Raw genomic sequence first — 27,969 nt, 5'->3', positions numbered from 1 at the left:
AAGTCAAGTCGAGTCTTTTCTTAATTTTAGTCAAGCAAGTCTCAAGTCCTCAAACTGGTGACTTAAGTCTGACTCAAGTCAAGTCATGTGACTCAAGTCCCCCACCTCTGCTGTGTATTAAATACAAGTTAAAACTAACCAGAATGTACTGTTGGTTGAATAAGTTTTAGCATTCATTAAAACAATTTCAGTTCCCGGCAGTGCATGTTTGTAAACTGAAACTTGAAACTAGTTCTTCAACTGCAGACATGCCAAAAAAGTAGTAACACATTGTGGGTATTTTTCTTGGTGTATATAATCCTCTATGAGATATAACTTTCTAAAAAGACAAAGAAAACAGTTCAACAGGATAAGGATCCATACCAGGCTTAGAAAGGATATAAGCGAATGGTATAAAAAATGCTCTTTATTAATTCACAAAAAAATGTTTCTTTCCTATCTGTAAATCCCCCAAGTACAAAAATATCTTTCTGTGTCACGCAATGGCACAAAGTGATATTTTTGTACTAGGGGATTTACAGTCAAGAAAAAACATTCTATTGTATGACAAAGAGATCTTTATACCAATATCTTAATGGGTTACTAAACCCACAACAGTAGAATTAGACTGTATATGCAGTAAAGAATGCTTGTTATACTCACTGTGGAACCTAAGGGATTAATCCTCTGCATTGTGTAAAACGTCTGTTTGATCCTGTCTTCTGTGATCCTGCAATTCTTCTTTTTTTGGGAGGGTGCATGTGATCAGCACAGGGCCAATGAGCACTGTCCAGACAGAGGCTCAGGGGTCCTGCAGCCTCATAGGACAGTCAGAGCAGAATAAAAACGTCTCCTACAAGTCTTAACCAGGCACTGATAGAAGTCAGAAGACTGCTCTAACTGCTGATTAAAAAAGGTATTCAGCAGTTTATATTTACTAAAGCTATTGCATTTCCATTCTCTGTACTGTGGGAGACCAGATATAGTGAATGCAGGGTCCTGGGTGTAGTAACACTGTAAGCCTCGTTCACACTACTACTATCACAGCTCAGGTCAGAGCTTCTGTACTAACAATCCGATGTTAGTACAGCGATCTCCCCTGCTGTGCTTTTGTGTTATGACCCCCAACCAGAACACTCCGGTCAGCTCTTTTAGCCACTGACCTTTGACAGAAGCCAGCCGAACGGCCGGCTTCTGTCCAACTGGCTGCCCTGCACACGGGCCGAATGTCCACCGCTTTCTATTGATCCGGCGGATGCCACCTGTCATTTGGCCGAGTACTAGGCTTTAAACCTTTCTTATGCTATGTTTTGCTTGTGATTATGGTTTGGGAATTGTGGTATTTATATACAGTATTTCACACATTATGTTTGTATTGCCTTGAATGTGTATTGTAGATTTTAAAAAGTTTTTCTAATTGGCAACACCAGTTAACCACTTAAGCCCCGGAAGATTTTACCCCCTTCCTGACAAGGGGGTATTTTGTGATTCGTCACTGCGTGACTTTAACGGACAATTGCGCGGTCGTGCGACGCTGTACCTAAACGAATTTGAGGTCCTTTTTTTCCCACAAACAGAGCTTTCTTTTGGTGGTATTTGATCACCTGTAAAAAAAAAAAACGCAAAAAGCGTATTTTGATTGGTTTGCGCAAAAGTTATCACGTTTACTAACAAAGGGAAAGATTTTTGTTGTTTTTTTTTTTTAAACGCATAATGGCGGCGATCTACGTTTTTTTTTTTTTGCGGTACTGCAACATTGCGGTGGACAGATCGGACCTTGACTGACATTTTTGACACTTTTGGGGTTACCAGTGACATTACTACAGTAATCAGTGCTATACATATGCACTGTTACTGTAAAAATGACACTGGTAGTGAAGTGGCTAACTTTATTTGAGAGGGAGGGGTGGTGTGTGTCCCTAGGGGCGTGATTCTTACTGTGATTGGCTGTGGCTTGAAGTGTAGGAACAGTGATCAACGGTCCTACATAGTAGAACCGTATGATCACTTTTTTTACACAGGGGAGAATGACAGGCGGCTTGTTTACAGCAGCCGCCTGCCTTTCTCCCGCTGTCACGGACGATCGCGAGTGCCCGGCGGACATCGGGTCTGCCGGGCACACACGCGGGGGGGGGGGGTCCGTGACCGAGCGGGAGCGCGCCTCTGGAGGCGCGCGCTCGCTCCCCAGAGCCTCACAGGCTAGTGATGTGCCCATACGTCACTTTGCCTGTGAGGGGCAGTATATGTACTTGCGGCGGTTGGCAAGTGGTTAAGAATAAACCTTTGACAGTGACACGCAGTGTGAGTATGAAGTGCAATTTCCCAATAGTCATACAACAATGCAGCATATATCACGCAAATATAAACACAAATAAATAAATATTATAACAAATTGAAAAAAAGGTAAATAAAGTCCCAAATGTCCATGTAATATTAGTTCCATGGTATTGTTCTTATAATCATGCAATAATAAAGATGCCAAAAGAACATCAGTTAATCGATGCATTTATATTTCTTAAAGCCGAGTTCCACCCATATGGAAAATGGATTTCAGTCCATGGCCACGTATTGTGTTGTCAATGGTTTGTTTGGTGACTGTGGTCCCAACTGCCTTGAGATCATTCACAAGCTCCTCCCGTGTAGTTCTGGGCTGATCCCTCAGTTTTCTCATAAACCTTCTCACCCCATGAGGCGAAATCTTGCATGGAGCTCCAGACTGAGGGTGATTGATGGTTATTCTGTATTTCTTCAATCTCTGAATAATTGTTCCAACAGTTGTTTCCTTCTCACCAAGCTGATGGTCTTGTAGCCAATTCCAGCCTTGTGCAGGTCTACAATCTTGTCCCTGGCATCCTTTGACAGCTCTTTGATCTTACCCATCGTGGTGAATTTTTAATGGAAGAAAGAGATTGTGTGGACAGGGGTCTTTTATACACATAACGAGTTGTCATTAGGAGCACCTTCCTAAATTGACAGGACTTATCTGTGTACCACACGAGCACATACTGTAGTCAGTCTGTGGGAGCCAGAATAATTGTTGGTTGGTAGGGGATCAAATACTTATTTTACTCACTGAACTGCAACTCAATTTATACCATTTGTATCATGTGTTTTTTTCTGGATTTTTGGTTGATATTCTGTCTCTATCACTTAAAATACACCTATGACAACAAATATAGACCCTTCATTTCTTTGCAAGTGGGCAAACTTACAAAATCTGCAGGGGATTAAATAATTATTTTCCTCACTGTATAACCTCCAATAAAATGGCCGCCTGCATACATTTGGGTTAGCAGGGTGACGTCACCGGCTCCTAACAACGCATTGCATCATCAACTCACATGATTTCATAGGGGATTTCTCCTTCAATATTTGAATATTTGTTGGCTCCGGAAGGTCTTTGAGTATAGCCCCAGGAGGGGGCAAACAGCACATTTGACCTTAACTAGCCATTGATGTCAAATGTTGAAGGTGAGCATTCACATTTTCCATTAGGTGCAGCATGTGGAGCATGGGTAAAATGTGATGAACAGGAAGAAATTTGCCTACATTGAGCACGTTGGTGGCTGGAACACTATTTATGGACCATTAATATTGTGTGGACTTTTTTTTTTAAATTGAGGACATTGCGCTACATCTTAACCACTTCCGGAGCGCTTACTGTATATTTACTGCGGCAGGCTGGGTCGTACAGGCAAATGACGTAGATCTACGTCACTCGCCTGGGGGCAGCTAGGGGGCAAGCCCCCACCCCCGATCGTCAATCGGGAAGCCGATGCGGTTGTCCGGCAGCTCCGATTGCCGCCTGACACCCGTGATCGTTCCCTGCTGAGAGAGAAGGACGGTTGGCTGTTGTAAACACAACCGACCGTCCTTCTCCCTGGGATGATCACAGAGCTCATATGATCCTTCTATATAGGATCACATGTCTCTATGATCATTTCACAAGACACACCCCCCCCCCCACAGTTAGAATCACTCCCCTAAGCTCAAACTTAACCCCATGATCCCCCACACCCCTTCCCTGCCAATGGCATTATTACAGTAACAGTGCATATCTTTAGCACTGATTACTGTAGTAATGTCACTGGTACCCCCAAAAGTGTCAAAAATGTCAGGGGTCCAATCTGTCCGCCGTAATGTTGCAGTCCCGCAAAAAATTGCAGATCGCCGCCATTACTAGTATAAAAAAAAAAACGATAGAAATTACAAAAATGTTTCCCGTAGTTAGTAGACGCGATAACTTTTGCGCAAACCAATCAAAATACGCTTATTGCAATTTGTTTTTTTTTTACCAAAAATATGTAGCAGAAAGCAAATTGGCCTAAAATGTTAAAAAATTTTGATTTTTAAATTTCTTTTTTTGAGAATGTCCTATAGCAGAATGTGAAAAGTATTGTTTTTTTTTTTCACAATTGTCGCTATTTTTTTGTTTTTAGCGCAGAAAATAAAAATTGCACAGTTGATTAAATACCATCAAAGGAAAGCTCTATTTGTCGAGAAAAAAAGGATATAAATTTTGTTTGGGTACAGCGTCGCATGACCACGCAATTCTCAGTTAAAGTAACAGAGTGCTGAATCGCAAAATAGGGCCTGGTCATTAAGGGGGCAAATCTTTCCGGTCTTAACCACTTAAGCCCCGGAAGATTTTACCCCCTTCCTGACCAGGGCCAATTTTGCGATTCGGCCCTGCGTGACTTTAACGGACAATTGTGCGGTCGTGCGACGCTGTACCTAAACAAATTTGACGTCCTTTTTTCCCACAAACAGAGCTTTTTTTTGGTGGTATTTGATCACCTGTGCGATTTTTTGATAATGCGCTATAAACAAAAAAAGAGCACCAATTTTGCAAAAATAACAATATTTTTCACATTTTTTTATATGAAATTCCCCAAAAAAAATGTAAAATCAAAATTTTTTAACATTTTAGACCAACCTATTACAGGAAGTGGTAAGATCACCAGAATAAAAAAAAAAAAAAAACTAGTGCAGGCACCACATCTAAGGACTGGTGAGCTGCAATATATTACATTTTTGTTCTAGGATTTACATCCACTTCACGGTAAACCCTAAAATATTCTCAAAATATGTGCTCATTAGAAAACTGCAATATCCCTTTCCAAAACTGCAAAATGAATTAAAATGAATTCAACATGTACCCATGCTGCACTTGGGATGGAAGTAGTGCCAATACTCACATCTTTCACCAAGATGACCGGACATGTTTTATATCTTAGTGTTGATTTTTACTTCCAATTCTATGAATGCAAATGTATGTCTCAGTAATACTGAGTTGTATCCTGCAGAGTACACTTATCAGAATTACAGTACTTGCTGAGTAGTTAAAGTGTTACTGAACCCAGGAGCCTGCAATCACTATATCTGGTCTCCCACAGTACACAGAACATGGAAATTCAATTATTTTAGTAAATATAAACTGCTAAATACCTTTTCTCATCAGCAGTATATAGCAGTCTTGTAACTTCTATCAGTGTCTGTTTAAAACTTGTAGAAGTCCTATGAGGACTTCTGACTGTCCTATAAGGCTGCATGACCCCTGACCCTCGGTCTGGACAGTGTTGATTGGCCCTGTGCTGATTGGATGCACCCTCCCCCCCAAAAAAAAAACTCTCTAGCAATACACACCATATTGAGCATGTGCAGAGTGCCTCTAAGGCTCTGTACTATGAGCAGATGGATTGGGGACAGTAAAAGAAGGGGAGGATCAGAGAAGACGGGATCAAACAGCCTTTTTACACAATGCAAAGGATTAACCCCTTAGGTTCCACAGTGAGTATAACAAGCATGCTTCACTGCATATACAGACTGATTTTACTATTGTTGGTTTAGTAACACTTTTGTTCTACAGACATACAATAATTGAATTTTGGGAAAGATTTTACATTTGATCTTGTTTTTCTTGGAACAACTTTGGCTCTTGAAAGAATTTTAGACACAGTGTTATATTTATTGTGTGTGGGGGAGAGTCTTGTATAAATAAAGGCTTGTTTCTCTTTAAACTTGGCTGTGCCATTAGAAAGAAACTGAGGCCATGTCTTAGAGAGCAGGCCTTGCAACAGAGCCAACCGGTTTATGACTGTAACAGTCAGGAACTGTGGTTAGCAAATTCTTACGACACCAAGTATTTAATGTGTGCAGAGTGTATATGTAAGATGTTGGCACAGTAAGCCTGGCACTGTGCCACAAAAATCTACAATGCTGTAGATCGCAACAAAAAGATGTTTACATAAATATGGATACATCAGCCATTTATTCTTCTATAAAATGAATTGCTCAGATGTATTGTATTCGTCCTTTCAAAGTGAACATGTTCCCAGACTATGCACAAACATTTTCAATTCTGTAGGTATAGGCATTGGAGAAATCAAAGGCACCAGAATTTTAGCTCCTATTCTATTACTTTGTTAGTGCAGAATGTTTGCATCCTGCCAACTATTGAAGCTAACATATAGCAAGTGTTTCTTAGTTTTTATAAAAACAAATCTACATGGCTAGCTTATACTTGTGGCAGAAAAAAAGGCGGTTGATCCCCAGTTTTACCATCCTTCTTAGAGCCGGTTCACATAGAGGCGACATGACTCCTTACTACTTCGGGGGCTACTTGTGCATTACCGTGCACCACGACTTCGGAGCGACTTGCAGGGACTTCACATAATGGAAGTCTATGCAAGTCGCTCCGAGGTCGCCCCGAAGTAGTACAGGACCCTTTTTCTAAGTCGGAGCGACTTGTGTCGTTCCTATTAGAACGGGTCCTGTGGCGGTCAATGGACCGCGAGGGAGCGCGACTTGTCAGGCTGACAAGTCCCCTGACAAGTCGCGCTAGTGTGAATGGGCTCTTAGCCTTGCACAAGTGGCCAGAGGTGGCTGTATACATGCTGCAGTAAAGCTTTAGAGCCACTGCAAAAATGATACCCCCCTATCAGATTTGTTGGGCAGTACTCCTGCTAAACACAACTCACTCAAAGCCATGCCACATGTCACCCTGTGATTGCATGCAATACACGTGGTTGTGCCTTGGTATTGCGGACTTTACAGGGTTAAACAGGTGGTGAGGCGGCAACATATCACCTCCCAAACACCTGTCAGTTACCCTCTGAAAGCTGATTGATTTTCATAGGGTCACTGGCTGCCACCAGTGTAAACAAGTCCTAAGCCCCCATTTACATTACTGCTCCACGCATTTTCCATTGTGTTTTGTATTACATTATTGTTGTATTTTTTTTTTTTTAATGCAATTTTATGTTTCTTTTGGCCAATGCCAAACTGTGACATCAGGACAAAGAAACCTATTGTCAGCCTTTACAGGCAAACAACCATACGACCTGGCATTCTATGAGTTTAGCATTCCAGTCAAATCCTAATTCTACCTAAAGGCCCCCCATTCTAAGCCTATTCTAACTACCCTGTAAAGGAAAGATGTCTATATTTACCTATTTTGAGGGCACTTCAATACGGTCACATGATCGGCTCCCAGCTCCAGCTTCAGGGTAGAGAAGGAACAGCCGACAGTGGATGCCCCATAGTAAGCCTGATGTCATAGTAAGTGTGACATCATCAGCCAGGCTCTGCAGCTGTTGTTGCCGATTTCTCCTCTGAAGCTGGCCCCTAGAAAGATCATGTGACTGGACCAGAGCACCCTGAGAATAGGTAATTACCCCTTACAGCAGGGGTGTCAAACTCAACTTCATCGAGGGCCGCATCAGCATTATGATTGCCCTCAAAGGGCCGGTTGTATCTGTAATACTAGATGTCTAGAGTATCCCAACCCCCTTACATCAGATGTCAAGAGTCCCCCCCACCCTCCCTTACAACAAAGTGTACCCCTTGCCTTGTGTCACTGCTGGGAAGACCCTGGGGGCAGAGCTGGGAAGCAGAAAGTGCAGGGTCTGGAGAGGCCCAAAAGAGGGGTGGAGTTCTACTGCAGCTCTGGGAGAGGTGCGAGGGCCACATGAAATGGCCTGGAGAGCCGGATTTGGCCCGCGGGCCTAGTGTTTGACATATGTGCCTTACAGGGTAGTTAGAATAGGCTTAGAATGGGGATGGGGGCAGGTTTAAGTATAGTCGGTATTTGCCTGGAATTCTACTTTAAGCTCCTGGCTGTACTGTAGAGTAGGTGAAGTATCAGCAAACTCTCAGGAAAGAAACTGTATTTTAGTTGAGGTCCCAGCTATCCCAGCCAAAGTTCCTTCGTGGTGTTCAGGCACAGGGTCACTCCCCCCCCCCCCCCCAGGAAGACCACATCCAGCAGGACAGTGTGAGCCTAGGACTTGGCCTAATCAAATGAACACATGGCTGCTATGAGCACATGGCTGCTATGGTGTGGGGTTGTTTTTCATTGGTTGGGCTTGGCCCCTTAGTTCCAGTGAAGGCAACTCCTAAGGCGTCAGCATACCAAGACATTTTGAATAATTTCATGCTCCCAACTTTGTGGGACTAGTTTGGGGATGGAGCCTTCCTTGTTCCAACATGACTGCACACCAGTGCACAAACAAGGTGCATGGAGGAACTTGACTGGCCTTTGCAGAGTCCTGACCACAACCCGACAGAACACCTTTGGGATGAATTAAAGCGGAGACTGCAAGCCAGGCCCCCTCGTCCAACATCAGTGCATGACCTTCCTGAAATGCGCTTCTGGAAGAATGGTCAAACTTTTCCTTAGACACGCTCCTAAACCTTGTGGACAGCCTTTCCAGAAGAGTTGACGCTGTTATAGTTTTAAAGGGTGGGCCAACTTAACATTGAACCCTACGGACTAAGACTGGGATGCCATTAAAAGTTCATGTGCGTGTAAAGGCAGGCGCCCCAATACTTTTGGCAATATAGTGTATGTTTAGGCTGATTACAGCAAGCAACAGTAAATGTATATAGTCACTCCTGCTTAGGACAAGGTGGCTACACATATACAGTGCCTTGCGAAAGTATTCGGCCCCCTTGAACTTTTTGACCTTTTGCCACATTTCAGGCTTCAAACATAAAGATATAAAACTGTAATTTTTTGTGAAGAATCAACAAGTGGGACACAATCATGAAGTGGAACGAAATTTACTGAAAAAGTGGGCGTGCAAAATTATTCAGCCCCTTTACTTTCAGTGCAGCAAACTCTCTCCAGAAGTTCAGTCAGGATCTCTGAATGATCCAATGTTGACCTGTGTGTAATCAAGTCTCCGTATAAATGCACCTGCACTGCGATAGTCTCAGAGGTCCGTTTAAAGCGCAGAGAGCATCATGAAGAACAAGGAACACACCAGGAAGGTCCAAGATACTGTTGTGGAGAAGTTTAAAGCCGGATTTGGATACAAAAAGATTTCCCAAGCTTTAAACATCCCAAGGAGCACTGTGCAAGCGATAATATTGAAATGGAAGAGAACAAAACAGTATCTTGTCACTCAGTGCCCAGTGTCAGTGGCCATCATCCCTGTAAATTGTAAACAAGAAAAGATTCCCCTATGTATGGGACTGTAAATGCCACTGAACACTGTGTTATGCATAAAATATCTTTATTATTACAAAATACATACAAAATAATAACATAAATCAATAACATCACAGGGCATAAAAATATGCATGCATATGCCAGACCAATTACCGAACACAATAGGGGCGCTTAGGTGTACAAGGTGATCGTGGAACCGGAACCGACCCGGGTCGGTTCCGGTTCCACGATCACCTTGTACACCTAAGCGCCCCTATTGTGTTCGGTAATTGGTCTGGCATATGCATGCATATTTTTATGCCCTGTGATGTTATTGATTTATGTTATTATTTTGTATGTATTTTGTAATAATAAAGATATTTTATGCATAACACAGTGTTCAGTGGCATTTACAGTCCCATACATAGGGGAATCTTTTCTTGTTTACATATTGAAATGGAAGGAGTATCAGACCACTGCAAATCTACGAAGACCTGGCCGTCCCTCTAAACTTTCAGCTCATACAAGGAGAAGACTGATCAGAGATGCAGCCAACAGGCCCATGATCACTCTGGATGGACTGCAGAGATCTACAGCTGAGGTGGGAGACTCTGTCCATAGGACAACAATCAGTCGTATACTGCACAAATCTGGCCTTTATGGAAGAGTGGCAAGAAGAAAGCAATTTCTTAAAAATATGCATAAAAAGTGTCGTTTAAAGTTTGCCGCAAGCCACCTGGGAGACACACCAAACATGTGGAAGAAGGTGCTCTGGTCAGATGAAACCAAAATCAAACTTTTTGGCAACAATGCAAAACGTTATGTTTGGCGTAAAAGCAACACAGCTCATCACCCTGAATACACCATCCCCACTGTCAAACATGGTGGTGGCAGCATCATGGTTTGGGCCTGCTTTTCTTCAGCAGGGACAGGGAAGATGGTTAAAATTGATGGGAAGATGGATGGAGCCAAATACAGGACCATTCTTGGAAAGAAAACCTGATGGAGTCTGCAAAAGACCTGAGACTGGGACGGAGATTTGTCTTCCAAAAAGACAATGATCCAAAACATAAAGCAAAATCTACAATGGAATGGTTCACAAATAAACATATCCAGGTGTTAGAATGGCCAAGTCAAAGTCCGGACCTGAATCCAATCGAGAATCTGTGGAAATAACTGAAAACTGCTGTTCACAAACGCTCTCCATCCAACCTCACTGAGCTTGAACTGTTTTGCAAGGAGGAATGGGCAAAAATGTCAGTCTCTCGATGTGCCAAACTGATAGAGACATACCCCAATCGACTTGCAGCTGTAACGCAGCAAAAGGTGGCGCTACAAAGTATTAACTTAAGGGGGCTGAATAATTTTGCACGCCCAATTTTTCAGTTTTTTATTTGTTAAAAAAGTTTGAAATATCCAATAAATTTTGTTCCACTTCATGATTGTGTCCCACTTGTTGATTCTTCACAAAAAATTACAGTTTTATATCTTTATGTTTGAAGCCTGAAATGTGGCAAAAGTTTGAAAAGTTCAAGGGAGCCGAATACTTTCGCAAGGCACTGTATATTTCATGATAGCTGTAAAATATTGAACAGTGCTGTCTGTAATTAACTAAAGAACCTAGAAAAGGAGAAACAAAGATATTTATATTGGCAGTTTATGCCAGTTAGCACAAAACACAAATGAACTTTACAATTCTAAACCAAGACAGTTTTTTTAAGAAAGGGTTAGAACTTCTGTTTCTTTTTGTAATTTCTGCTTTATACTTCTTGAGAATACCTCCCCATGCTCCCTGTCACAGTGACCACACAGGAAGAGAGGGTGAGATTGATAAGTGTATGGTAACAATTGTTAGAACTGCAATACTACAAGATTACTACAGGATGTTTTTGCTGATGGCCAGTAGGGTTGCGTGATTAGAACTTCGTGACAGGATTTGCATGATAATATGACAATACAATGATGTAAAAAACGTGTAATTAGAAAAATTTTAATCCTTCAAGGCACTTCTGAAAGTTATCAATTTGTCATCTAAATAACTGTCTTATAATAAGTTTATGATAATAACCACCTATAACTGCAAATTACAGTTAATGTAGAGCTATAGGCAAAAGTTTTCTTTTCATTTTATATAGAGTAAGGGCTCTTTCACTCGGTCCGCCTCCGTAGGCGGATCCGTGCTGCTCAGCTGGGATCGATCCGCCGATCCCCGCTGAGCCGGCGGATGACAGCTCCGTCTCCGCTTGCAGTGCGGAGAGGGAGGTGTCACAGCTCCCGCTGCTCCCTATGGGGGATCGGATGAGAGCGGACCGCTTGTCCGCTCTCATCCGATCCGATCCCCAGGACGGATGGAAAATAGGGTTTCCATCCGTCCGGATTTCACGGAGAGGATCGGATGCGGATGGCAGCGGGTGTCAGCGGAGGTGTCTCCGCTGACATCCGCTGCTCCAAAGGGGTGAATGGGCATCCGATCAGATCCGCCTAAAAAACTGACAGGCGGATCTGATCGGATCGCCCGTGTGAAAGAGCCCTAAGGCCCCTTTCACACATACGGTCCGTTCAGTTCTTCAGTTCAGTCACGTCAAATGTATCAGTTTTCCATCAGTTTTTCATCCTTTTTTCGTCAGTTGTCATCCGTTCTTCATCTGTTGTCATCCGTTTTCATCCGTTGTCATCCGTTTTTTATCCGATCCGTTTTATTGACGGATAAAAAATAGGGCATTCATCCGTTCAAAAAAACGGACATTGACGGAAGCGGATGAAAACGGATGTTAACGGATGATCATCCGTTTTTACACAGAGATACATTGATGTCTGTTTTTCATCCGTCAACGGATGGATGAAAAACTGACAAACGGACAGCATGTGTGAAAGGCCCCTTTCACACAGGCGGACCGTTCAGATCCGCCTGTCCGTTTTTTTGGCGGATCTGAACGGTCCCCCTATGCATTCCTATGGGGCAGCGGAGACATGTCAGCTGACATCCGACCTGATCTGATCCGTCAAATCTGGACGGATGGAAACCCTATTTTCCATCCGTCCAACAGATCGGATGGGATCGGATAAGAACGGACCGACGGTCCGTTCCTATCCGATTTCCCCCATAGAGATGCATGGGGAACTGACAGCTGTGTATCTGCACAAAGCGCGGAGACACAGCTGTCATCCTTCTGCTCAGCGTGGGATCAGGGGCTTGATCACCCGCTGAGAAAAACGGAATCCGTCCGACGGACGGATAGTGTGAAAGGGGCCGAAGGGCTGTTATAACCGCTGTCAGATTTGTTTTCACCAGCTGTGTCTCATTGCGGAGTTCCTTTCACTTCCTGTCCTATAGCCAAACAGGAAGTTAGAGGAAATGCCTGCAAATTAAGGGAATTCCTTGGGGACCCCCAGGTCACTAGAACTAGTGTACGCATTAGAAGAATTCCCCTCTATTACTTTTCTGGGGGCAACCCAAAGTTTGGGATTTTCTTTTACTTTCACTTTCAATGATAATAGTAAACAGGACAAATAGAGAGGGGGAATCTTCCTAACGGGGGGCACAGACAGCAATAAAAACTGACAAGGCTTCTAATCCATCTCCACTCTATCCACTATGTTGGCTTTAGTTATAATTTAAGGCTACGTTCACATCTTGGCGTTGCTTTTATGGGCGTTTTTTCAGGCGTTTTTATGGGCATTTTTGCAGGCGATTTACAGGCGTTTTTTGTGCAGGCGTTTTTAGATTGAATAGAGACCAATGGAAAACGCCTGTAATCTGCCCAAAAAGAAGCTCATGTACTTTTTTGAGCATTGTGAGCAGATGTGAACAGGGGCCATTGAAATGAATAGGATTTGTCTTGTTGGGCGTTTTGAGAGCTGATCCTAGAGCAGAAAAACGCCCCCAAAACGCCTACATGTGAACGGAGCCTAAATTCTACTTCATGATCAGAGGCGGCTCTCTAATTAGGCCGGTAAGGCGGCCGCCGAAGGCCTCGCAGTTAAAGGGGCCTCGCATGATCTTTCCCAATTTTTTTTTTTTTTATTGAATAGATCCGGGGTCCTCAATAGGCGGACTCTGGACCCACACGGATTAAAATCTGGACCGCCGAAGCGGTCTGCTTCCTTCTGTCTCAGCGGGGGACAGAATGTAGAGGATCGGATTCGGGAGGATCGGAGTGGCTGTGTTTACCGCTGCAAGTTCTTCTTACCCGGCGGAGAGACTGTCCTACAAAGTCCCGCCTCCTGGGCCGGCTCTTACCTATGATAGACAGAACACTGATGACGTCTATCATAGGAGCCGGTGTCCAGGAGGCGGGACTTTGTAGGACATCCTCTCCGCCGGGTAAGAAGAACTTGTACTCTGCTTTTTGTAATCATGCAGCGGTAAACACAGCCACTCTGATCCTCTCAATTCTAACCCCCCCCCGCTGATGACAGAAGGAAGCAGACCGCTTCGGCGGTCCAGATTAATGGGGGCACACACACTGGTCACTGCATTATTGGGGGCACACACTGGTCACTGCATTATTGGGGGCACACACTGGTCACTGCATTATTGGGGGCACACACACTGGTCAATCTGCAATATTGGGGGCACACACACTGGTCACTGCATTATTGGGCACACACACTGGTCACTGCATTATTGGGGGCACACACTGGTCACTGCATTATTGGGGGCACACACACTGGTCACTGCATTATTGGGGGCACACACTGGTCACTGCATTATTGGGGGCACACACTGGTCACTGCATTATTGGGGGCACACACTGGTCACTGCATTATTGTGGGCACACACTGGTCACTGCATTATTGGGGGCACACACACTGGTCACTGCATTATTAGGGGCACACACTGGTCACTGCATTATTGGGGGCACACACACTGGTCACTGCATTATTAGGGGCACACACTGGTCAATCTGCATTATTGGGGGCACACACTGGTCACTGCATTATTGGGGGCACACACTGGTCAATCTGCATTATTGGGGGCACACACACTGGTCACTGCATTATTGGGGGCACACACTGGTCAATCTGCATTATTGGGGGCACACACACTGGTCACTGCATTATTGGGGGCACACACACTGGTCACTGCATTATTGGGGGCACACACTGGTCAATCTGCATTATTGGGGGCACACACACTGGTCACTGCATTATTGGGGGCACACACACTGGTCACTGCATTATTGGGAGCACACACACTGGTCAATCTGCATTATTGGGGGCACACACTGGTCACTGCATTATTGGGGGCACACACTGGTCAATCTGCATTATTGGGGGCACACACTGGTCACTGCATTATTGGGGGCACACACACTGGTCACTGCATTATTGGGGGCACACACTGGTCACTGCATTATTGGGGGCACACACTGGTCACTGCATTATTGGGGGCACACACACTGGTCACTGCATTATTGGGGGCACACACTGGTCAATCTGCATTATTGGGGGCACACACTGGTCACTGCATTATTGGGGGCATACACTGGTCACTGCATTATTGGGGGCATACACTGGTCACTGCATTATTGGGGGCACACACTGGTCACTGCATTATTGGGGGCATACACTGGTCACTGCATTATTGGGGGCATACACTGGTCACTGCATTATTGGGGGCACACACACTGGTCACTGCATTATTGGGGGCACACACTGGTCACTGCATTATTGGGGGCACACACTGGTCAATCTGCATTATTGGGGGCACACACTGGTCACTGCATTATTGGGGGCACACACACTGGTCACTGCATTATTGGGGGCACACACATGGTCGCTCTGCATTAATGGGGGCACGCACACTGGTTGCTCTGCATTAATAGGGGCACACACATGGTCGCTCTGCATTAATGGGGGCACGCACACTGGTTGCTCTGCATTAATAGGGGCACACACATGGTCGCTCTGCATTAATGGGGGCACGCACACTGGTTGCTCTGCATTAATAGGGGCACGCACACTGGTTGCTCTGCATTAATGGGGGCACGCACACTGGTTGCTCTGCATTAATAGGGGCACGCACATGGTCGCTCTGCATTAATGGGGGCACGCACATGGTCGCTCTGCATTAATGGGGACACGCTCTGCATTAATAGGGGCACACACATGGTCACTCTGCATTAACGGGGGCACGCACAATGGTCGCTCTGCATTGGATGAGGGCAAGTTTTGGGGGAATGCCTTTTTTTGTTATTGGCGTTCTGTATAGCACATGGTCGCTCTGCATTAATGGGGGCACGCACACTGGTTGCTCTGCATTAATAGGGGCACACACATGGTCGAAATTTTTTATCGCGCAAGGGGGGCCTCATATTTTAATTTTGCCTAAGGCCTCAAAAAGTCTAGAGCCGCCTCTATTCATGATACATGAGTTAAATAAATATTTAGGTTTATTTAAATGAGTATATGTTTACATCTATTTTGCTTTTCTTAATTCAAGTCAGTGTAAGTGCCGGTTCACATTTGTGCGATGCGGGAACGCTGTGAATATACAGAGTGATCCCGCATTGCATCCGCACCTCTGGCAGTTCACACTGCCATATGCGATACGCTGGGGTTGTCAATTAAAAGTTAATGACACCCCCAGTTGCTATCACATATCGCAGTGCGATCTGCAAGTTCGCAAAGAATTGGATCGCACTAGTGTGAACCACTATGCGATCCGATTCTACTGCGGACCAAAAAAAGGGTCCTGTGCGTGTTTGGTGAGATTGCGATGTCAGTGCAATATGAGAATATGTTATCCATGATGAGTTTGCCGTGAGGAACATGGTGCCAATTTCTGAGTGGACCCTATCCGGTTTGATGGTGTTTCTATCCGGTTTGATGGTGTTTGAATCTATGCCCATTTGACCTTCCTTCATCGGGGGTCTAATGTTCCGGTAAGGGAATTACTATTCTTGAGCACTGGGTTCTTCCAGGATTTGGGCCTTCACTATGGTGTTGGGATTTTCATTTCATTCCTGACCCTCAGCACCTGATTTCACGGACTCTATATGGACTTTTACTAGTTTTTCTATTTACTGGTGTATTGATGCAAATTGATGTACTGCCATATTGATGTAAATCCAATGTTTTGGCGCTGTACCTTTTTTACTATTCTTTCCTGGTTTGATAACACCTTTGTATGAGCAGCCTCTTCTCTTTGTTTATCAAGCGCGGCTATCTTCCCTTTGTTGTTTGCTATGAATAACTGCCTATGTTTAATGTTGTTTTTGTACATCAGGCCCAGTATTTATCCATGCATCTTAAATGGAAAGAGTATGTAATGTTTTTATGCTTGGCCCTCAATTCACAGACACTTGCTGAGATGATTCATAATTCAATAGGGAAAAAAAAACAACATGGCAGCTTTATTTACACAGGCAGAGTTCCAAAAGTCTCATTTCGTTCTTTGTTCCATGTATTATGTGATGTACAGCAAGCCTGGAAAATTAGACAGTGTTTTCTTTGTGTCCGCAGGTGAGTCTTTCAGGTACAATTGGGACATTTAACGTGGCTGCAGAGGTAGATGGTGTAACAATAAAAGGAGTGAGTGAAAAACGGATCACGCTATCAAGCCCTTTTCTAGACAATTTGAATCGCCAGCTTCAGCTTATTTCATATACCAACACCATTTTTCATCCAGATACAGCAGACATTGGTAAGTAAATCCCATGGCCATTTGGAACTTGTATTGTTACTCGAAATACAAGAATGAAATTCAGAGTTTGGTCTTAACACGGTAGTATTTGGATTGGTCATTTTACCAATTGTCATCATTAATATAATGTATTTTAGGGGTCATATGTAATATGAGGGCTTTGTTGTTTTTATTGTGTGTGGTCGTCATACTTTGAAGCAGCTGAGGACTCAGCACAGCATGATTTTGGTATGGGACCTGCCTGTAAAGGATAACTTTTTGTTAAAAAAAATAAAGTTTTGGCTTTTTGGGGCGTTTTTGGGGAGTTTTTCTGCTCTAGGATCAGCTCTCAAAACGCCCAACAAGACAAATCCTATTCATTTTAATGGCCCCTGTTCACATCTGAGCGTTTTGACGCTGTGAGCAAAACGCCCAACGCTCAAAAAAGTACATGAGCTTCTTTTTGGGCAGATTACAGGCATTTTCAATTGGTCTCTATTCAATCTAAAAACGCCTGCACAAAAAATGCCTGTAAATCGCGGTAAAATTGCGGTAAAAATCGCGCGAAAACGCTACGCTCAGGTGTGAATGTAGCCTTAGATCATATGAAATATTAGGGTTATGGAAAAGGGAGCATAGGATTAAGCCCTCATTTCTTTTTTTTTTTTTAACTCTTTTTATTAATGGTGAAAAAGCACAAAGTACATACAACAAGGCACTCAACAGGAATGCCAACATATCAGAGAAAAAATAAACAGAAACGGTACATCAAGTTATGTAAGCATACAATAAAGATAGTTTCCATGATAAACATTGTATCTCAATCATGTGAATTTAGAAATCAAAGAGCACACAGCAGTCCAACACGGCATAAAGTAAAACCATCAAACATAACATAAGAGCAATGTAGAGAACGGCAAAAAAGGGACCAGCTCCACAAGGCCAAAGCTAAACAGCAGAGTTGGTAAGATCAGAGGCGCACCATGCCCCCCAGACCTTATCATACCAAGCCGGGCATCCTCTATGTTCAAACACCAGTTTTTCATATGGCAACACTTGATTAACCAATTGCAACCACATACGCACTGAAGGAGGAGCAGGTTGAATCCAGCTAAGGGCAACAGCCTTACGTGCCATAAACAGAGACTCCTGTAACAGCGTCCTAGCATGTCTTGGCCACTGCTCCTCATCCAGCACTCCCAACAGGCACACCATAGGCGTGCACGGCACCGTATCAGACAGGACCGAGGAGAGGACCTCAGTCACCCTCCGCCAATACCGCTCAATGACCGGGCACTGCCACATGACGTGCACAAATCCCGCACGCCGGTGCAGCCCTCATTTCTAACCACTTCTCCTGGAAGCTAACATAAATCTACTGCCCTGTCACATCAATGTCTGAGATACTGTATCATCAATGTCATTGGCACCATGACTTCACCTTCTCTATGCTATGTAAGAGGTAAGATGAAGAGTATCAGAGTTCAGATCAGCTGATCCTAGTCACCTATTACAGTTTGTCAGGCCCCTTTCACACAGACAGTTTGATTGGGTCCACTTGTAAGTTTTTTATGCGGAACCGATGGGACCATCCAGTGCTCTCTATGGAACAGAGGATGTCAACAGAATGGATTACAGCCAATCCTGTCGGCTAAAAACAGATGGATGGGGATCTATTCCCCATCTGCCTGGCGGATCAGAAGACAGTCAGATGGAAACGGACAGGCGGTCCCTTACCATCTGACAGCCTTTAGAGGATATCGGTTGTGTCCGTGTCCACTCTGCATCAGTGGAGCGGACACGGACTTATCATTCATTAGTGCAGCAGGGATCAGCAGAGAGTTTCCCCTGCTGAGCTGGTGGCAGACTCCACCAGTGTGAAAGGGACCTCATAGTGAAATTCCATTCAGATTAAACGTTTCTAATAAGTACGTCAGGTTGTATGTACTCTGTGATTCTTGTTCTAATTGCAGGCTGCAGTAGGATATGCACCAATCGAGCTGCACCTCCAGTAAAGTGGTGTACCTCATTTAACCACTTAAGCCCCTGAAGATTTTGCCCCCATTCCGACCAGGGTTTTTTTTTGCGTTTTCGGCACTGCGTGACTTTAACGGACAATTGCGCGGTCGTGCGATGCTGTACCTAAACGAATTTGACGTCCTTTTTTTCCCACAAACAGTTTTCTTTTGGTGGTATTTGATCACCTGTGCGATTTTTTGATCATGCGCTATAAACAAAAAAAGAGCGTCAATTTTGCAAAAATAACAATATTTTTCACATTTTTTTTATATGAAATTCCCCCCAAAAAAATGTAAAAATCAAAATGTTTTAACATTTTCGGCCAATTTGTTTTATGCTACATATGTTTGGTAAAAAAAAAATCGCAAAAAGCGTATTTTGATTGGTTTGCGCAAAAGTTATCGCGTTTACTAACAAAGGGAAAGATTTTTGTTGGTTTTTTTTTAACGCGTAATGGCAATTTTTTTTTGCGGTACTGCGACATTGCGGCGGACAGATCGGACCCTTGACTGACATTTTTGACACTTTTGGGGTTACTAGTGACATTTCTACAGTAATCAGTGCTATACATATGCACTGTTACTGTAAAATGACACTGGCAGTGAAGGGGTTAACTTTTTTTGAGAGGGAGGGGTCATGTGTGTCCCTAGGGGCGCGATTCTAACTGTGATTGGCTGTGGCTTGAGGTGTAGGAACAGTGATCAACGGTCCTACATAGTAGAACCTTATAATCACTATTCCTACACAGGGGAGAATGACAGGCGGCTTGTTTACATCAGCCGCCTGCCTTTCTCCCTCTGCACCAACGATTGCCGAGTGACCGGCGGACATCGGGTCCACCGGTCACACGCGCGGGGGGGGGTCCTTGACCGCGCGAGAGCGCACCTCCGGGGGCGCGCGCGCTCACTCCCTAGACCCTCACAGGCTAGCGACGTAGTACTACATAGCTCTGCCTGTGAGGGGCTGACCACCGCAGTAAATAGTCGTGCGGCGGTCAGCAAGCGATTAAGTACAGCCAGGTATACTACATTGGTCAGACAGGGTGTAAATTACAAAAACCAATAACTATACATAGACACACAGGAAGAGGATTGCTGCAAACCTGTAAGACATAATTTCTTACAACCAGACCATTCCATGGAAGACATGAATGTCAACACAGGGATCACTGCTTGCAGGCAGCAAGGTACCATGGGATATGTAGTCTTTAGAAATTAAAAGTAAACAGCAGAGGAGAGGCTGCCAAGCAGGCAGGGAATGCATAAAGTTGTGGATGGAGATGGCCAGCAGACAGGCAGAACAAGAAAGGAGATTTTTCAAGTAAGCTTTATGTTGGATTGTCAAAATTAATTATTGTTTGAATTTGTTATATATACTGATGTTAGAAAATGAAAATGAATGATGTGACCATATAACTCCTTTAAATTAATTTCCCGTCATTGTGTCTTTCCTATTACTACTTCACACAGCTTGCTATAAACCCTCTAAGAGATTTTTATGTTTTTACTTTTCAGTTCAGTTCCAGACAAGCGGACACACTGCATCGTTTACCATCAAGGTCCGCCATCCCGTAGTTCCTAAACTGTACGACGCAGGATCTAGTAACTGTAAGTACCTACATATATGAAAGCTAATGCTACATAAGCATTATCTGTTGTTGAGTAACAATATAGATAGATTTGTGAGATGTCATCTTCATCCGGTCATTACTGCATGGCTTTTAATGCATAAGATATTCTGCAAAGCTTTATTTTATAGATAATTTGGAATGCAAACATTTCAACAGATGACTTGATTTGGTTGCAGACATTTCAAAAGAGATTTTACAAAGCCAATAATTTAGTGCCTGTACTTTCATTGCACAGGGCTTTTTTTTTAGCAGGAACTTGGGGGAACGCATTAGTGTCTATTAATGCTGGCTGCTGGGAGAGGTATTGTTGCTGGGAGGGATCTATTGTTGCAGGAGGGTCTATTGTTGTTGGGGGACCAATCGTTTCTGGGAGGGATCTACTGTTGAAGGAGAAGTCTACTGTCGCTGGCTGCCAGAGGGGCTACTGATGCTGGCTGCTGGGGGGTCTATTGTTGCTGGCTGGAGTCTATTGTTGCTGAGGGGATATTTTGTTGTGGCAGGACCTGTTGTTGCTGGGAAAATCTATTGTGGCTGGGATGATCTTTTATTGCTGGGGGGGGGGGGTCTAGTTTTGCTTGCTGCAGGGGATCTATTTTACTACTTTTCCTATTATCATCAACAAATCGATACAAATTTCTTGACGCCATAAAATGGTTCTATATTCTCTAAAAAGGCAGATACTGAATGTTGGGTAGGGGTGGAACCGAGGCATGGTGCGCGGAGGCGGGTAGGGGGGCAGAGAAAAAGAGTTACTTGAAAGGGGGCGTACCTGCACCTATTCTCTGAGAAAAAAAACCCTGGTCTTGGTGCATTACACTATCAGTCTACTAGTATTTTCACTGCTAATGTCAAATGTATTAATGGGACAGTATTATTTACAATGAAAGTGAATCTTCAGCCAAGCAAATATAAACAGTTCAAATACATGTATGGGATCTGTTCAACTATTTAAATAATTTTTTAGCTTCACGCAGAAAGAACTACTAGACCAACACAGATGAAAGAGTCAAAAATAATTGTATTTGTTAGTAAAAAGTCATATACAAATAAAAAAAAAAAAAAATAATTTTACCATCAATAAAATTTACGTGTTTCGGTGGGTTGAGTTACTGTTGGTTGCCTATTGAGGGAAACCTTACTGTGTTGGAGGCACTCTGCTAGAGCTTTTGAGCTTATTTCAAATATTCCTTCATCCAACCCCACATGCAAGTTTAAAAGTTACCAGCACCTCTTTGAGTATGTGATTCTGGAGTTTTATCATTTAGGCATCCCTGCCAGACAGCACAGCCAGATCCTCAACCTACACTGCAGTAGCAGCACAACCTATTAAAATAAACACAAATCAGGAACAGACCCCCAGCCTGCTGATAGGGCACTGATGGAGCAGCAGATCAACGATTAGGTAGTCCCTCTGCTCCTAGTCCCTTTATTAGCTTTGCTGGTGCCCAGAACTGGACAGCATTCTTAAGATGCAGCCGGACCAGAGTCTTGAAGAGTGGGAGAATTCTCATTTTATCTCTGAAGTGAATCCCCTTTTTGTATATATATTGTTACAAAATAGAAAAGTAATGCAGTATACAATGATACTTTTTTATTGTACTAACCTAACACTTAAAAGACAAGCTTTCAAGAGTTTTCATTTCTTCCTCAGGTATTGCTTCAGACCTGAGAAAGAGGAAAACTCTCAAAAGCCTTTCTTTATGTTTAAAGCAATTTCAGCTGTTTGCGCAGTAATAGCCCCTAGTATTAGTGCCAGCTTGCTCAGTAATAGCTCCTAGTATTGGTGCCAGTTTACACAGTAATAGCTCCTAGTATTGGTGCCAGTTTAAGCAGTAATAGCCTCTAGTATGGTGCCAGTTTACACAAAAATAGCCCCTAGTATTGGTGCCAGTTTATGCAGTAATAACCCATAGTAATGGTACCAGTTTATGCAGTAATAACAGCTAGTAATGGTGTCAGTTTATGCAGTAATAGCCCCTAATATTGGTGTCAGTTTACACAAAAATAACCCCTAGTATTGGTGTGCAGTTTACGCAGTAATATCCCCTAGTATTAGTGCCAGTTTACGCAGTAATAACCCCTAGTATTGGTGCCAGTTTACGCAGTAATAATGCCTAGTATTGGTGCCAGTTTACACAGTAATAACCCCTAGTATTGGTGCCAGTTTTTGCAGTAATAACCCCTAGTATTGGTGACAGTTTTTGCAGTAATATCCCCTAGTATTGGTGACAGTTTACGCAGTAATAATCCCTAGTATTGGTGCCAGTTTATGCAGTAATAAAGCCTGGTATTGATGCCAGGTTATGCAGTAATAAAGCCTAGTATAAGTTTCAGTTTACGCAGTAATAACACCTAGTAATGATGCCAGTTTATGCAGTAATAACCTCTAGTATTAGTACTAGTTTATGCAGTAATAGCCCCTAGTATTGGTGCCAGATTATGCAGTAATAACTCCTAGTATTGGCGCCAGTTTATGCAGTAATAACCCCTAGTATTGGTGCCAGTTTTTGCAGTAATAAAGCCTAGTATTGGTGCCAGTTTACACAGTAATAAAGCCTAGTATTGGTGCGAGTTTACGCAGTAATAAATCTTAGTATTGGTGCCATGCTCTTAGCGCGTTGGAGGTAAGGAAGAATAGTGAGACCTGCCAACCACAGTGATGAAAGTGTTTAGGCCAGACGCACAGTGGTGTCAGTCCTAAAACTTTTATCAACTTCATGGGAGAGCTTTATGATTTCCCCATGGGTCTCCTGATGCGCTACAGTACAGCGCATCTCTCCATCTGGAACTCCTTCCCTCCACCACACACGAAACTAAGGGGGAAGGCTGCTACAGTGCACCTCTCCATACTGGACTCATACCCCTACAGCAGGGTTGCCCAACCTTTTGAGGAGCGGGGGCCACTTAAACGACTTGGTAACCGGTCACGGGCCACAATGAGCGAAGTGGGCAGATGACACAGCCACTCTACTCTATGGGCCCTCTGATCCACCCAGACAGAAGCGGGTGGACCCCCTTCTGTTTTTTTTAAGTGGATCGGATAGGAGATAGGCGGGTGTAAACGGACACAAGTCAATTTACATCTGCAGCTCTATAGAGGTGAAGGGAGGATCCAATTGGATCCACCTGGAAAACAGACAGGTGGACCCGATTAGACAGATTGTGTGAAAGGGGCCTAAGGCTGATTTCACACTGATACACTGCAGTTACACCCGCACCTCTACTGACCTCAATCTTCACTTCTTCCTCAGGACTCCTGCAGGTATCGCTGGCTGCTGCTGTCCCGAGGTGGGTATAGCTGGTGGCTGCTGCAGGCTGTCCTCCAGGGCTGGAACTGCTGGCTTTATTGCTGGTGGGTACTGCTATCTGTCACTGCTGACGGGTACTGCTGGCAGTTACTGCTGGCGGGTACTGCTGGCGGTTACTGCTGGTGGTTACCGCTGGCTGGTACTGCTGGTGGTTACTGCTGGCTGGTACTGCTGGTGGGTACTGCTGGCCGGTACTGTTGGTGGGTACTGCTGGCCGGTACTGTTGGTGGGTACTGCTGGCGGGTAATGCTGGCTGGTACTTCGACTGGGTACTGCTGGTTGGTACTGCTGACATGTACTGCTGGGGGTTACTGCTGATGGCTACTGCTGGCTGGTACTGCTGGTGGATACTGCTGGTGGGTACTGCTGGCTGGTACTGCTGGTGGGTACTGATAGCTGGTACTGTTGGTGGGTACTGCTGGCTGGTACTGCTGGGGGCTACTGCTGGCCCCTCTGAGACACCAGCGGAGTGTGACAGGAGCAGCAGTGGAGAAAGCATGCGGCTGCAGTAGAGAGTATAGCTGATGCTTCCTGTATCACTGCTGTCACAAGTGGAGTGCATTTGATATCACTCCACCAGTGACAGGAGCTGGAATTACACCAGAAGCTTCGGTTCCACTTCCTCTAGTGCTGGCTCCGTTTGCCACAAAAATGCTCAGGGATGGCGGTCGGGATCCTACATTCTGGGATCCTGTTGGGAGTCACATGGGGAGGCACAGCATAATGCTGGGGGGGGGGGGCAGTGATGCCCCTGTTTATCACCACCCTTTGGACACGCCCCTGTAACCAATTTTCTATCCAGGTTACCCTGTTGTCCTTTCCAACAGACCTCAGTTTGAAAAGGTTTATGAACATATACCAAAGCAGTACTATAGATCTTGCAGGTACTGTGCAAAAAAATGCAATGTGGGACAGCAAAAAATGTGCAATATGAAACAGCAAACTATAAAAAGCAATGTGAAACAACAAATATTTAAACATGCATGTTCCAATATAAAACAGCAAATAAAGTGCCAAAAAGTGCAACATTCAATAAATTGTGGATAAACATCCAACACTTATTTGTTGCCTGTAAAGTAACAACTCGTGTTCAAACAGACATGGTGCATAAGTAAATGTCCTTATATCATGCATAAAAAGGAAATTGTGAAGTCCATAGCGGAAAAAAGGAGACCATTAGCATGTGTTCTTCCAGATGGGCCAAAGATTAGAATGGCCAAAAGCACATAAGATGTTATCACAGGCTGGGCGATCAGCAGGGAAAACGATGGGCATCACTCCACAATCAACCTCCTCCTCACTAGTGACAGTATCCAGCCTCAAAACCTTTTTTGCACATGATTTGTTACTTTACATGCACGGATAAGTGTTGGATGTGTATCCGCAATTTATTGAATGCTGTTACATATTGCACTTATTGTCACTTTATTTGCTGTTTCATATTGGAACATGCATGTTTAAATATTTGTTGTTTCACGTTGCACTTTATAGTTTGCTGTTTCATATTGCACTTTATTTGCTGGCTCACATTGCAGTTTTTTGTGCAGTGCCTGGTAGATCTACAGCTCTGTTTTGGTATATGTTTGTTATGAGAATTGGTATCACAATTTTGTAGCAAGCTGCGTTTAGATCTTTATTCACCTAGTGTCGATATTTTTACAATGTTTTTTTGTAACTGTTTATGGTGTGTATATCACAATGTCTCATGTAGCAGTTATAAATGTTATATTACTTTTTCAACAAATGTGTCACTATAAATTAGACGGAAAGCTGTTGCATCAGCACAAGGCGGGGTGAATCCAAATGTAGGTAGATTTGTACCGTATTAACCAATCAATCATTTTAATAGTCATCATTTTGTCATCTATACAGTCTATAGTTATTAGGAATGTTGCAGGAAATGATGAGTGCATAGTGGGAAGAACTGGGGATGGGTGACTCGGAATGGATTAGAAAATCTCTTGTCAATTAAATGTAATGTAAGGGCTGTAATCCATTTTGTATCCTAAGTAGAAAATTGCTTTTAATTCCCCTGACTAGTGACATACACAAAGCTATGAGCAGGGAGTATGCATTCTACCAGTTTTTTCCTAAACTACAGTACCACTGAGAAAGCATAACAGCATTATTGGTCCCAGTTCCTGTAGAACTGCTTACATCACCACTCTTGTGATCATTAAACACTTAGACACTGGCATCCGGAGTGTCAGCACTTCAACCACAAAAACATATTTATTCAACTAGGATTGCAACATTCCATTTATCTTAAACCTAGAGATTCAATGTTTAAATTCTCTGTAGAAGTAATGTTCTTATACTTATACCCAACTCTCTATCAATTTTTTTTTTTTTTTTAAGCTCAAAAAATATTATACTGTAAATGGTTGTTATAGTGTAGTGTTTGTCCCTTTATTTTTGTGCATATTTTAATGCCCACATAAAACTGCTCACCCTTCACAAGTTTTTTTTCTTTTTTTGCATCCTTCAAACACTTGACCTCCGGAAGATTTCCCCATGACCAGGCCATTTTTTGTGATACAGCACTGCGTTATTTTAACTCACAATTACGCAGTCGTGTGACGCTGTACCCAAATAAAGTTTGTCCTTTTTTTCCCCACAAATAGAGCTTTTGGTGGTATTTCCAACAACCAAATTGCCCCAAGTGCTGACAACTGTGGCAATGTACTGTGTGATATCCCAAACAAAACCAGTGCTGCCGTCAGAAAAAGTACAAAATGACCATCCAGCAGGCAACTAGTAAAGACAGTGCTACACGTGTTTGTATATTCTTGGTGGTCTTGGAGGATTTGATAAAGTGCATGTGCGTGAAACGCGTTGTCATGCGTTCCAGGCTGGTTCTTCCTAGTTTCGGTTACCAGCACGTCACTTCTGCCCCAGGGCGGATCCAGGTCACGTTGCGTCACTGCAGGTTCGGCGTTGGCTCTCGTCTGCTATGGTTCCCTTGGCAACATCCACCTATCAGCAGCTTTGTTCCCTGACGCCCAACAGACCCAGCAGCCCTTCACTGGTCTTCACCACACTGGAAACACCTGGTATCGCATTTTATTGACTTGTGTCCATTATACTGTTTGCACAATAAACTGATACCCTGGACATCGCTTTTGGCAATAACTGTTAACCACCAAGATTATACAAACCCGTGTAGCTCTGCCTTTCCTGGTTGCCTTTTGGTGGTATTTGATCACCTCTGTGGTTTTTATTTTTTGCGCTATAAACAAAAAAGAATGACAATTTTGAAAAATTTTGCTCTAAAACATATCAAATAAAAAAAATGTAAAAAATCAAAATAAAAAAATGTAAAAAATCCAATTTCTTCATCAATTTAGGCCAATGTGTATTCTGCTATATATTTTTGGTGAAAAAAATCCCAATAAGCGTATATTGATTGGTTTGCGCAGAAGTTATAGCGTGTACAAACCATGGGATACAGTGGATATAAAAAGTCTACACACCCCTGTTAAAATGTCAGGTTTCTGTGATGTAAAAAAAATGAGACAAAGATAAATCATTTCAGAACTTTTCCCACCTTATTGATTTGTGTCTTTTATATCTGCCCAGAACTCATGGCAATCTGTGTCTAAGATTTATAATAAAAGGAATTGAAATCTAAAAACATACTGTACTGTAGTTAATGTTTGTAATAGGGAAAATGCACAGTGTTTGCAAACATTCAGCTGTCCTATTGCCAGAAGGTTCATCAAGAAGTTCTCATCCGATTCCCCCCATAGAGGACAGCGGGCATCTGGCACCTCCGTCTCTGCACACAGAGCGTAGACGGAGCTGTCACCCGCCTACTCAGCGGGGATCGGCGGATCGATCCCCCGCTGAGCAGAAAACGGAACGGACAGGTGTGAAAGGGGCCTAAGTGGTTAGCACCTTCGCCTATCAGAACTTGGGTTGTTGGTTCAAATCACAATCACGACACCTGTGTGTCTGTGGCTGTGTGGGTTTC

The 27,969-nt window shown here is 43.6% G+C and overlaps 1 protein-coding gene across 1 annotated transcript in view; it reads left to right on the top strand.

Annotated features, from left to right (window-relative positions):
• B4GALNT1 (beta-1,4-N-acetyl-galactosaminyltransferase 1) overlaps positions 1-27,969 on the top strand; it is a 306,925-nt gene that overhangs the window by 256,954 nt on the left and 22,002 nt on the right. Inside the window, exons 7-8 of the mRNA XM_082244664.1 lie at positions 16,880-17,060; positions 20,573-20,665. Coding sequence (XP_082100790.1) covers positions 16,880-17,060; positions 20,573-20,665 — 274 coding nt within the window. The remainder of the gene's footprint in view (positions 1-16,879; positions 17,061-20,572; positions 20,666-27,969) is intronic.

This window comes from Pelophylax lessonae, assembly GCF_965119305.1.
Source record: "Pelophylax lessonae genome assembly, chromosome: 2".
In the NCBI taxonomy this organism is placed as follows: domain Eukaryota; kingdom Metazoa; phylum Chordata; class Amphibia; order Anura; family Ranidae; genus Pelophylax; species Pelophylax lessonae.
This window is presented reverse-complemented; position numbering and strand designations above follow the sequence as displayed.